The sequence below is a fragment of the Homarus americanus genome, unplaced genomic scaffold, assembly GCF_018991925.1.
Source record: "Homarus americanus isolate GMGI-L3 unplaced genomic scaffold, GMGI_Hamer_2.0 scaffold50281, whole genome shotgun sequence".
Taxonomy (NCBI): Eukaryota; Metazoa; Arthropoda; class Malacostraca; order Decapoda; family Nephropidae; genus Homarus; species Homarus americanus.
In genome coordinates this window covers 988,276-1,002,387 of record NW_024742338.1, presented here as the reverse complement: position 1 = coordinate 1,002,387, position 14,112 = coordinate 988,276, and the positions used below count along the sequence as shown (strand labels likewise).

Sequence of the window (14,112 nt, the reverse complement as noted above, 5' to 3'; positions counted from 1 at the left end):
AATTTACCTAACCTGACGTAAGAGGAAGCACTAAAACAACGTGTAAAAAAATAAATTACAAAAAACAATACTTAAACTGCACCAATAACAAACTATAAATAGAATTTTTTTTTACACTATTTAAGAAACAAAAGAAAATCGTGCATTACCTGGCATCTTTGTGAATCGACGCAGCCTAATCGATCACGCACGCCTAAACGAGTTATTTATTTGTTTCCCTTTTAAATATTTCAAATCTGGTTTGGTATTGATTTGTATAATTTCCTGCCGTCCAAAATGAGTTGAGTTTCGGATCCTTTAATGAGTGCCAATTAAGGTAATAGGGATCGATAGTAAAGAGTCCAATAACACTATCATTTGATTCATTCACTCAGTTCGTTCACCTCTTTAAAAAAATCACTTAACTAAAAGATTTCACACATCCGCATACACACTGAATCACTCATAAACACACTCACTCGTACACACACACACTCATACAGATACACTCATAAACACACTCACTCGTACACACACACTCATACAGATACACTCATAAACACACTCACTCGTACACACACACACTCATACAGATACACTCATACACACTCACTCGTACACACACACACACACACTCATACAGATACACTCATAAACACTCACTCGTACACACACACACTCATACAGATACACTCATACACACTCACTCTGTACACACACACACTCATGATACATCCATAAACACACTCCTGTACACACACACTCCCAGATACACTCATAAACACTCACTCGTACACACACACTCATACAGATACACTCATAAACACACTCACTCGTACACACACACACTCATACAGATACACTCATAAACACTCACTCACACACACACTCATACAGATACACTCATAAACACTCACTCGTACACACACACACTCATACAGATACACTCATACACACTCGTACAGGCACATACATACATACACACTTATTCAGAGAGACACACACATAACCCATGACCCACATGTTTCCTGAGGTAAAGCGACCCGCCCCCCCACCACAATCCATGTCATGTTTTCCCAGAATGAAGATGACGAAACCGTTTTATACTGGGGAGAGGGGAAGTGGGGGAAGTGGAGGGGTAAAAAACTGAATACTTTATACGTAGCCAAAGTTCAATAACCACAACGACCTTCATCCTCACTCAAAAGTCACCAGTCGTATTTTTTTTATATAAATTAATTTGAATCAATGTGGATGTTATGACTCAGTCTGTGTAGTGTGAATGTCAGTTGAGAATAAAGTATTGGACAGTGAAACCTATATTTAACGGACTAAATGGTGAGGAAAGTTCGTTATATATATATAGGGTCCGTTGTATAGGAACCTCCATCTAATGAACTATATAAATACGAGTTCATTATATCGAGGATCCGTTAGATGTGAAATCCCTCATCTAATGGATTATAATTATGTGGAGAGAAGTGCGTTATATGGAGGTTTCACTGTATGAGTAAAGCTTGTGTAATTCAACTCGTTATCTCAAACCTTTCCTGTTGTATCTCTCGCCTCGGGTTTATTTTTTAGTTTTCTGTACTACGTAATCCACGCCATTAAACGATTATATCAGGAGAGGAGTAACAAAAAAATGGATAGATATTCCATTAATGAATTTAGTGTTATTATTTCTCATTGGTTTACTGATGAAGCGCAAGTAGGATGTTGCTCGCTCGCTCGCTTGTATACGAGGATACGACTTTTTTTTTCTTTTTCGAATCTTTCAGACACCATCATATTGCAGTATTTCCTAAGATTTTCAAGGTCTCATGCCACGAACACTGGAGAAATTATTCCGAGAACCAAAAATGTATCTACAGTATTTCCTATTTCTTTCAACTGACATTTTTAAAGGTTTAATGCCAATCGGAAACACCAAAATGTTATCGCCAGGTGGAGCAGATTCACAAAGGTTTCCTAAGATAAATGAAAGTATATGATAATAATAATTGTAAATGAAAGTATATGATAATAATAATTGTAAATGATGGTCTATGAAGATGCACCTAATCCGCCAACTTCAGTTTAAACACGAAAATAAGACCCTAAAAAAACCCTATAATACTGACAGATTACAGTAGCTTAACTACAGTAGAAATGTTGAGTACACTGAACGATTAGCCTGGGAGATAACGCTACAGAATAGTTCCCAACAGATTCTCTACCAGTTGCCAAGTGGAGGGAGGCATCGAGTCAAAAGTTGAATTTCAATACAACTTGATATTTCTGGACGTTAGTTGCTTCCTTTATAGGTAAAATTATATAAAGTTTAGTGCAGTCATAACATTTTCTTACGAGGCACCAACCAGACACTCACTAGACCATCACAAGGCATAAATGACTAAGCTACAGTACTTACAAATGAACAAAAATACAAACTCAACAAAGTGCACGAACAAACTCTTGATTACAAAAAAATAAATAAAAGTACAATAATTTTTTAATGTTTTACAGTTAGAGATAATAAATAATGCAAATATTACTTTAAGAGTGGCTTTACCCGGGTCCAGTTGTTAATTTTGTTTGCCAGGGAGCCGGGCATGTCAGCCTGTGCATAAAATAAACGACCTTCCCAGTCCCACGCACGACGCTGGTTTAGCCACAGTACGCATGCGCAGTGAGCCGCAACTGGTGACACAGATAACGAGCTCAAAAAACTAGAGATCGCTTAATCTGACAGGTTGTGTCTGATGTTATTAACGGATCATGAATACCAGGCTCTCCAGCAGAACTGAACTGAAAGCTAAACCCGGTCTGTAGTAGTAGTAGTTTATTTTAATTTTAAGGTAATAAAATGGCGGCGAAGGTGTGGCTATTAGGGGAGGCTGGAGGCCACGTTCGTAGTAGTAGTAGTAGTAGTATTCTAATCTATGCCCAACCGACATACCGTTACACCTGCTCGTTCTATGTCGTTTACATTCGATAGCATGATAAAAAATGGTGAATCGATATGAAACTGCATTATTTCCACGGACGCCTATAAGTATATTACACAATTATTCATACAGATAAGTCTCCTATTGGAATCTCAACTACGAGGATATTGTTAGTGCAATATGAAAACATATTGAAACTACAGGTTACAGTTAATTACAAAAGTATAAGATTTTTTAAAAGGCTTGGCTACATATGAAGAATTTAAATGTATTTCATCCAAGTCCCCAGATTAAGTCATTTCTATTAAGAGAACCGATCGTACACATTAAATAAGTAACAGAAGGAGGGTGTATTGTACCGGACCATTACATGTCTGTGTGTGGTGGTTGTATAGGTACTGTGTGGGGTGTAGTATATGTAGTGTAGAGGGTGTAGTATATGTAGTGTAGAAGGTGTAGTATATGTACTGTAGTGTAGGGTATTCTGTACGGGAGGGTGAACTATGTAGGGTGATGTGCGTGTGTGTGATGGAGTGTGAGAGGCGTGAGGTCGACAGGTAAGTGTGGAGGACGAGTAACGGTGACAGCGACCACCGTACCATAACACCACTACCATGCACCCAGGGTGACGCTCACCCCACCGCGTGACGCCTGCACGTGGTGACGCTTACCCCCCATCCCTAAAACGGCCAATAATGATGTTAATCTCTAGAGTACAGTACAGTATAATACGGTACTGCACAATATCCTCGTACTCACAGTAACAGGCAATCGTAAGCCAAGGGTTAAAACATCATATTTAAGGGGTTACGTCATTGTAATCGAAGGGTAACGTCAAGCAGTGAGGTTATCTTAATCCTGTATTGGGGGTGGGGGGGGGGGGTTAGTGCCGCACAGAAGTTTCTAGGATAAGGGGTCAATTGGAAGGTACCAGGTAGTTACAAATGTGATTTTTAATAAGCGAGAACCTTGACGATGAATAATAACAAAACAAAACAAAAATAACATTAAATGATTAAAGCAACTGAACCAATGCTACCTTTAACCGGAACGCACCGTATGATAATCGAATCTAAACCCCCTTAAAAAAACGAAAAGTGAAACTATTTAAGATGAAAATAACTCGAAAAAATAATCAGACAAACAACCCGCTCCTGCTAGTCTAACCGTGCCATTTAAAAAATAATAATAATAAACCTTATCAATCCTTACCTTCTAGGCTAGGTTATGTATTGCCAAAACTAAGTTAGATTTATACATAGCCTAGCCTGAGTAAGGTTTTTATATTATCTTAGGTGTCTGATACTTTATCCCCCTCTACAACAGAATCTCTAGTTAGTGAAAATAACAGTTTGGCGCCCAACAAGTGGACATAAGCATCTGGGACGAAGAACTCGTTAGTTTTGAACAACATAACTCGACCAATCGGGGCCGGATAGATCCCACGGCCGACAGCCCGAGGCCCAACAGAACTAACGTGTGGCCTGGTGAAAATCAACTTGTGGCCAGTGAAAACTTAGAAAATAATACTAAGCGTAAACTTTCTTAAAAATTCATGTCCTACAACCATCATACAGCGAAAGCCTAAACGTGAATACAATGCAGACGATGTAAGCAGATGTTTCCAGCGTGGCTTTAAATGCACCTATAATACTTCAGTGACCATTTTGAATAAGATAAAAGTGTAGCGTCAAAAATATCCTGAAAGTAGCATACAACAAAAGCATCCTATAGGTCAATACAGTCAGTACCCCTCTAAAGATTTATTTCCAGTGGTGTAAAATTCTCATTTCCCACCAGCAGACAATTTCAAGATGAGTAAATAAAGAACGACCATCCTCAGTTCAGCAAAGTGAGGTGTATACAGCTCGTTTGTGAAACCATTCCTAATACAAAATAAGTTTCACACACACACACACTTTCAAAACCAATGAAAGTTACCTTACCAACAACGAGTGGAATAAAACAATGCAAAAGCATCATTTTCCAAGGTTAGTACGCTGTGCTTCCCCCATAACCAGATAATATACGAGAATACACTTAAATGGTTGACGTGAGGTAAAACAAAACTAAAACCACCTATCAATCTTTCATCGAGACTACAGTACATTAACCAGACAGGTTCACTTAAGACCAGTTAGGGGGCATAAATTAACGTACCGAACCTACACTAGATTTGCAAATCCTGGTCCATATCTTCATAAAATACGAGTTGCGTGAATGCGAACCAGAGATTAACACGGTCGGACCAAAAAAGCTATCAACACAATGGTCAACTTGCCTTCATGTTCCAATTTGCTGTTTTTTAAAGCTTAAATATTTGTGATACTACTTCGGTTGACTGTATATAAATTGCACCCAATATGTCGCTGTGAGTAGAGAGCTGTTTGTATATTAGTTTTAACAGAGTTCCAGCGATACTCAGAGCTGACGTGACATTTATAAAGGTGCTCGACTGATAGAGATAAGACGACGAAAGGTAAACTGCTTAAATGAACCGTAATGTTTGAATCTGACCCCGAGTAACTTTTAGATGGATCCTTTAGTGTCCTCGGGATAACACGTGGGCAACACATTTCACGGAACATTCACGTCAAAATACAGGACGCTGCAAATCGACATCCAAAACACGAACATTTTAATTTTGAGACTAAATTATTATTATTATTAATTATTATTACGTTTTCGCCCCCCAGGCCCCGCTGTGAGTCAGTGACCTGTGCCCAGGTGGGCTAAACCCCATAAAAGAAATAAAATAAAATAAAATAACGGAGTACATCTCAGTGTAGTTTGGACACGGGAGTCACGCTCTACAAACGACACGGAATATCTACACATAACCACACACCAGATACAGGTTAAGGAAAAGTGTACGCAAAAATAACAGCTTCATAAATATTAACATCAATATCGGACAACAACTGAGGCGGAAGCAAGACAGTTTCAGCAGCGGCAGTAATAACACCAGAGGCAAAAGCACAAATAGAAGCAGCACCTACACATGGACGACAGTGGCAGGTCTCGGTGAGGTTTCCAGATGGTGGTGGTGTGTGTGTGTGTGTGTGTGTGAATTACCCATGGGAGGCCGTGAGGGTGGAGGCAGCGGCCGGTGGGGAAGGGAGGCCTGGGGGTGGTGCATCGAGCTGGCTTCTACTGTGTCAACAACCTGGGGGCTCCCTCCCTCCAAACACCGCCGCCGGCCCTACCTACCACCACACAAAACAAGCACTACTGACTGACTCATCATCCAACACCCCCAAAACTCAAGCCGTATCTCAAAATGTACACCCACGACGACATTTTCATGGTATCTTAGTCCCTAGTTGATCATTATCCATGGCAGCCTAGTAGAACTCATCACTGTGGAAGCAACTTTCTAACTTCTCTCCACTTACAATCTTTATGCGTGTTTATTTGGCAAAAAATCATTCTAATTATTCTGCTGCTATCCATTTACCTGTCTTCATCAATTTACGTGTGCATGCACAGTCAGGACACAACACAGGGATTCAAGAACCCATCCATGTACTAACAAGGGAGCTTAATAAATTTATGTTAAAATGTACCTGCTTCCAGCACCTATGTACTAATAGAGGGTCTGCGGAATATGTAGGAGGGGTTTACAACTAAGAAGATGGACTAGAAAAACGAAGGACAAAGGATGAGGAGGAGGAAGAGGATACAGCAGCACGACCAGAACTACCAGGAACAGTGACCAATAACATTGAATTTATCCTACAGATGGTCAGGATGGACAAGGATGAGACACCAATAAGGGCAGTGATGGCCCCCAACTGAGTTTTGTTTACTCACATCTGATGGAGGACGTTGGCCATGGCGACGCCATCGGTGAGGTGGTGGATGGCGATCCCCTCGCGCCCGGGGAACGTCTCCAGCTGTCACGAAGGGAGAAAATATTGATCAGGTTAGTACAGGGTTCAGAATGGGTCCAGCGGCCACATGAAGTTGTTTACATCAAACACACAAACAGTTGAAACTAAAATGAAAACATGAATCAAAATTAATGCTTCACATACCTTTGCACCACATTGTCAGAAATAAATAGACGCCGCCAAGTATGTAATACTGTTAGTAATATTCAGATGTAAATTTTCCTAACACTACACCGAAAACAACTTAGCAGCGTTCATACACCTCAAGCTGCCTGCAGAGTGAACACTTGATGCCTGCAGCCCGCAAGCCTGCCACGGTGATCTGCCTGACTGAAGAAACTGTTTACCTCACAAACCTCCATCGGCCGTGTCTCGAGTAAATAATATACCCAGAAATGCTTTAGTTCTCTGGGTAAATTTTAACTTATTTATTCCAAGGAAATCTACAATTTTGTGAGCCAATACTTCGCCATTTTAGGTTAATTTTATTAAATCAGCATCCCTCACTTCTGATATATTATTCTACTTACACAACAGAAGTTGTCACAGGGAGACTGCTAAGCTCTGCTGTAATTGACGCTTTGTAAGTTAAAGAAAAATTTCTCCCAAACAAAAACAATTGTTTTTGTTAATGTCTGTTCGAATTGTAAAGTTTATCACTGTAAGTAGACAAAAAATTACACTGAAATTTTGACAACGACAAAATCCAAATATTCATCACAAAACTAATGATGTTTGTGGAATGATTTACTGTTAAGGTTTACTGCTCTCAGTCAGTGTTTATAAAACTCCTACTTTTCCCAGGTCACGTCTACCAACACACCTTCCAGGCTAAACAGGCATTAGGCATATTGAGTAAGTGAGCCTCGAGTATATACTGTATGTTACGCCGCACTAGTTAGCCCAACTTATTACTCTCACACCTAAAAGACTTTAACCCAGGGGTGGACAAAGTACGGCCCGCGGGCCACATTTGGCCCGCCAAATAATTTCTGTGGCCCGCCACTGCATTTGGCAATCAGAAAAAAAATCTTATTAATTACAGAAAGGAAAATTTTGGAAGTTGGGTGGACATAGCAACAATACACATTAAGTGTGTGGCCCGCGAAGTGTGCCACCATTCACGAAGTGGCCCTCCATCAAAAATAATTATACCTGTAATTTATTTGGCTAAGTCGGACGATTTTACACAGTCAAGAAGACACCCAGCACACAATTGTTAATATAACTGAAGAAATTGTGTAATACTGCACCACATGAATCTTAGCCCTCATCTTTGTTTTATCTTCTGCAGTGGGATTCAGGATATTGTATAAAAAGGCCTAGTGTCTTCGTTCACATCAAACATTACATTACTAGTTATGTAACAACTTGTATCGTGTGTGGTAGCACCTCCGTGAGCCCCTCTCCCTCACACACACTCTCCAGTGTTTCTCACGTGTATATTACGATACTTGTCTGGTGTCTGCGTCCCAGTCATTACAGCCAGAGCTTTCACGCGTTTCTACTGGTCTACATTCCCTCACGAAACAACTGCTTCTCTATTCAACTGAACAACTATACATGTATACGAGTAGAACGTGAAACTTACGTATCGCCAAAGCATCATTGTCCACCTGAACAGTTTATCACTCAGTGCCTAGAAAATGTCAAACAAATCTTGAACTCGTACAAGTGTATGTATGTATGTATGTATGTATGTATGTATGTATGTATATATATATATATATATATATATATATATATATATATATATATATATATATATAACCCGAAACTCCATAAGTGAGCTATCCATTTCGGAAATCGCGAAAGGCTCCGAAAACGTGCACTCATTGCCCAAGTTGATTTAAATGCAACTTTAGGTCTGAACTCGTTTCATGGGTCACTAAAACTTGCCTGAAGTGTGACCACACCATGGCAGCCCAGGTGATCACCTACCACCCAAAACTAACAGTACCTCTGGACAACAATAAGAAGAGTACGGGTGTATAAAAATACGTTCACGAGATTTACTTTCACAAACATTCGTAGAGATTATTCAGGTGAACTGTAGTTGGAAAATCATGCATACTGACTTGTACAACGCGAGTTTAATTGTGCGAAAATGCGTAAATTGAGTTTATATTTGTAAACATATGTATAGTGATAGCATGAGTACAAATATTCTGAGATATGATTATTAGCTGCACTGTAGACACACGGTGCTATGGTGACAGATACATCTCATTATGTATATGAACTTAACTAAAGACTCCTGTACAATTCTATTTTAAAAGTGGACTGCACTTCCCCGAACGCCATTACACTTATGAAATACTGTATATGACTATCAATACAAACATTTAGGGTATTTTACGTAAAATACATGTTCATCTGGAGTTGGTTTTGCCGAGAGTGTATCAAATTTCTACCTCGGTCGAGATTCCGGGGTTTGGGGTTCTTCCGCTTTATATAACCTGACCAACTTGGCTGTTTAATGCATGCAGGCCTGTCTATCCACTCCAAGACTCCAATATCACCATTACTACAGTATAAAGACGGTACATTTCCTGGTTCTATTTTTATCCACAGCGCTTTTCTCGGGTTTATCATAACATCTGTTTTTGTCTTATAAATGAAGTTCTCATCCGAATTGCCTTTCACTTATTTTTTTTCCCGTAATCTCAAAGACGTCGAGCCAGGAGGCAACTTTTATGTGTGGGAGAAGAACGTGGGACGTGTGTTTGGCTGGGTAGCGGGAGGGCGAGTCGTTGCCATGAGTACCGGAGAATATCAAGGTCGAACAATTGGTCGGAGAGGCGCCACCGTGACACCTGCGCAAATATCACTGGAATATCTTATTTTACTTCGTCGGTAGTACGATCTTTATTACGTATTCCTGGGAATTCGCCCCAAGCTGAACCTGGAGGTTCCTCTCTATCCCTATCCCAGTCTACCATTAAGCTACCGTGGATCATGTGTTGAACTAAGCACTGAATATTTTAAGGGAACTGTTGACCTGACGACAACGTGAACAGCTTGGTCGATGGATGACCAGGCTTTAAGAGCAGGGACCTCCCCGCAAGACAAGACACAAACACATAGCTCTCGATAGTGAAATGAATCGTAGCTTGTCAGCATATTACCTGATTTGATATTAGTCAAATTACTGGATGGTCACCAAAAAGTGTGTGTGTGTATTCAGAGGATTCATTCTACCCCCGTGTAATGGCTCAGTGTGACAGCCTCAGCAACCACACTTATTGCTTGCTGCCCGAAAACTACCATAACACCATTGTCCATGACGATGCATTGTGAATTAAAAGTGGTCTTCTATTTTAACAAGTAGCTACTATAACAGTCCCTGGATGATTGCATGAATCACCTGCAGATTAGCCCCAAGCTCATGTTAGCGGTATACTGGCTAAACAGTCATAAACTGCTGTCCAAAACTACGTCATTATTGTTTGGAATACAATTTTGCTTCCACAATACAGTGAATAGATTTAATCCAACAATTAATAATTGTCCAAGAACATAACCAATAGACAAGTTACCAAAATAATCACTAGGATACTTTTTACAGAGCATTTGGGATATGCAGGAGCTCCTACAGTCATTATCAATTCCGAAGTCAGAACTATGATAAAATCTTACTTTTAACATTTGTGTATTTACAGTACAATACAGTATTCAGAATACTGACAGACCAACCTTCCTTCCTTCCTTCCTTTTCATAAAAACATATTTAATGAAACCGAAACAACCTAAGTTCACAAACAATAATAATATATTGTACAATACTTCCATCAAAGGAATGATAGGTTAGGTATGTTTTGTTGGTTATTTTATTTACTATAAATTATAAAACTTGTACAGTATAATAATATTAATAATAACAGTCGTAATACTGTATATGCTGTGTAGTATGGAAATGACAAGGATGACAGTCTTGCTGCGACTGCTGTTGGGAAGCCTCCGCTGCCATATTTGTGTGTGTAGTATCACTAAACTAATACTGTACTGCACTAATAACATTACAAACAACAGTAAATCCTATTACTATGACTGTAATTATCCTTTTAGGGAATATTATCATTTTCAATGTAAGAAATAAAAGGTTTTCATCATCAACATGTACACAAAATATTTTTGAAGTTGCTGCTGTTGTTGTTTCTTGGTGAGTAAGAAACGGATTAGTGTTATTATTTACTGTATGTCTATGAAACCTTCGGATGATACCTACCGCTCATGTAAACAATGTTGATGGCATTCTCGTGCAAGGGCAACATTTTTATTTATGACCAAAACTAGGTACAAAACCTAAACATAAAAGTGCTTTTCCACTGCCTGATTTTAATGATTTACATGTACTTTATTTGTGAGGATAAAGATAAGATTCTCCTATAGCTATTTTGTTTATATACAGTAGCTGGTTAACCTGGACCATTGTTCTTAAATTCTGCTTTATATTCAAGTAATACCAGTAAATGTTCTATATTGAAAATCTTGGAACTGATTATGTGAAGATTAGGCATCCCAACTTAATTCACCTGATGATTAAACAACCTAATGCTACCTGGAGGGTTCAGTTACCATTAACCCTGTCACTACAGAGACGCAACTTTTAATATTTTATTTGGCTAACGCCAAACGATTTTATTCAGCTCAGAGAGGACCCAGTACACAAGTGGTTAAAGTATTTAATTATCAGATGAAATAGGCTGGGGATACCTAATCTTCTTTTGGTCCTTATTAACAAATCAAAATTGAAAACTGGTTAATACAGTACTACCATAATGTATTTGATGGTAAAGGTTAAGTTTAGTTGCTCGTCCTAATCATCTCTCTTGCAACAAACCAATTTACATTTACCCCAACATTTCTCTAGATTAGATGATATTTGTTAGCTACTTCCATTATTTAATATATACTCCAGTAAAGAAATAAAGAGCTCAGAGCTTCTGAGTCTTTGGAGAATTGACAAAAATTATTATGGTCATACAGTACAGTACTGGATTTTATCAGGAACAAAGCAATGAGTAAAACCAGTCTCACTCAGTAGTTTGTCAGCTATAATCAGCCTTAGTTCAGTGATTTTTGTCAATCTACCTGGCCTACAGGAGATTCCAGGACCTACTTGCTGCATCATACAACTAGATTCAGTAATGACACTAATAAACCAAATCTTGCTGTGGATTCTACATGGAAGATAATCTTAGCATAGATTTCATTGTTGTTCATTAATTAGGACATGCATTTTAACTTATACTTTACAATTTTGACTATTCAACTGAACATTGGGAGTAGAAGTGAGGAACTGTTCTGTAACTGAGATAATTGACTATAAAGTTTCCACAATTTTGGCTACAACAGACTTAAATTAACCAATACATGTACAGGGCTGGTGAGCTACCCTGCCAAACAGTCTCTCCCAGGTGGTAATCCACAACACTGGTGATTTAGAGCGTGTATCTACAAGTCACTGAATGAAAATTATCCTAAATTTGAAAAAAAAATCTTCAACCAAATATGCCTGTATCAAAAACTCACTACACATTCTAAATCAGAAAAAATATACTGGAATCGTCTTTGAGATGGACTTGTCTTTGCAAGAGCCAAGTTCGAACCAGTTGACCTCTCCAGTCTTAAAAGGTGGGTGACTGAAATTACATCGATAAACATGCAAAGAGGGTCGAATGCATCCTGACCAACAAGAATAATTGCTGTTCCTTGTGACATTCTCGTGCATTGGGTTATGAAAGAACCAGTTTGAAACTCAATGCCACCTACACCTTTACTCACTCCAGATGCAATTGCTTTTATGATTTTTTTCACATTTAAGAATTTATGCATATTTTTCACGTGTATGTAAAAATTTACTAAAGCTACAGAAAACATATATTAGTGCTTAAAATAAGGTTCCCACACACCCATCTTTAACAGCTTAAAACCATTAGTTAAGACATCCATCACCTAAAGTGAGTAATACTAAGCTTAAGTGACCTGTGGGCCTCGTATCTGTTAAAATAAAACCGTGTTTAACAAAAACAAAAAAGAACACGTAACTTGACTGGCCAGAGAGCACCATTGTTTACAAATTGCAGCTTGGCATTCTTCATAACCAGTCACTGCAATTCCACACAACAAAAATTTATTTAATGCAGATATATACAGCGTGAGACACTTACCCATTTTAACAGGCTATCACAGAGTGAATTGTTCTCCATAACTATATTTTTTCACTTAGAGTTCACATATCAATACGCACTACATAACACACACCCTCACTCGCACTCGTTACTATCCGGACTGGCGGCGGTGGCCACGGCTACCGTTAACCCGTACCTCGCCTCCCGTGTGTGCTGATTGGTTAACTTCCCGCGCTGTGATTGGTTACCGGTGACGTCACAAAACCATTTTCTCGTTGATGATACAGAAAACGTGATGCTATAATAGGTAAACTAATGAAAAAATACAATTTACTTTAGTATTTGTTTCTATGCAGTTTAAGATAGAAATGATTAATGTTTGTATCTTAAGTGAGAAACTGTTACAAAACAACATTGATGTATATAAAATATTCGAAGAAAAATGTAATTAATACCAAGAATGGCCATGTGTAGCATTTATTTATAAAAAAAAAAATATATATATATAAAGTACACATGAATGCAAGCATTTTATGCAGGCTTTGCCAAAGGTTTTTGATAGATCGCTTCTACCCCACACAACCAGTCTTGGCGAAATTTGTCACAGCCACCAGCTCCTCGTTCACCTCCATCAGGGCTCATGTTAAAAATATACCAAAGGCAATATCAAATTTTACTATATAATTTTAAAATAAATAAATCAAACTAAACTTAATTGTAATTTTATAAATAAAATTAATATAGTTTCAGTTACGTCAAGAGAGGGTTAATTGATTTTTCCCACATCCAAAATAGTTTCCAACTATTGTTTCTGGTAACTTTTAACATCAGCTGAGCTCCAAAAAATTCTCTAGATTCTCCCTAATTCCAGTATGTTAATTTGGGCAACTTAAAATGTTACGCTTATTTTAGAGAATTTTTTGAAAATTAGCATTCTTGATAATGCCCAAATTGAAACTTATGTATATATGATGATAAGGAAGGACCACCTGAAGATTAGACACCAAACGTTTCGGTCGGGTAGGTTAGGTTAGGTTAGGTTAGGTTAGGGTGGTAAATCTTAAAATTTCCCTAGAACTATAAACGAATTAAGAAACTAATCGAGGTGTATATTAATATTTCTTAATGATATTGTAGACCACAACCAGTACATTTGGATGCTGTTGGTCTGTTATA

General features: G+C 38.4%; 1 protein-coding gene across 2 annotated transcripts in view; it reads right to left on the bottom strand.

The window, feature by feature from the left end:
* LOC121876791 (protein Hook homolog 3-like) overlaps positions 1-13,107 on the bottom strand; it is a 119,454-nt gene extending 106,347 nt beyond the window's left edge. For both annotated transcript variants that reach the window (XM_042382186.1, XM_042382185.1), the window contains exons 1-2: positions 12,976-13,107; positions 6,723-6,805 (exon numbers count right to left, since the gene is read on the bottom strand). In XM_042382186.1, coding sequence (XP_042238120.1) covers positions 6,723-6,805; positions 12,976-13,014 — 122 coding nt within the window. In that variant the 5' untranslated portion in view covers positions 13,015-13,107. The remainder of the gene's footprint in view (positions 1-6,722; positions 6,806-12,975) is intronic.
* Positions 13,108-14,112: the final 1,005 nt, after the last annotated feature.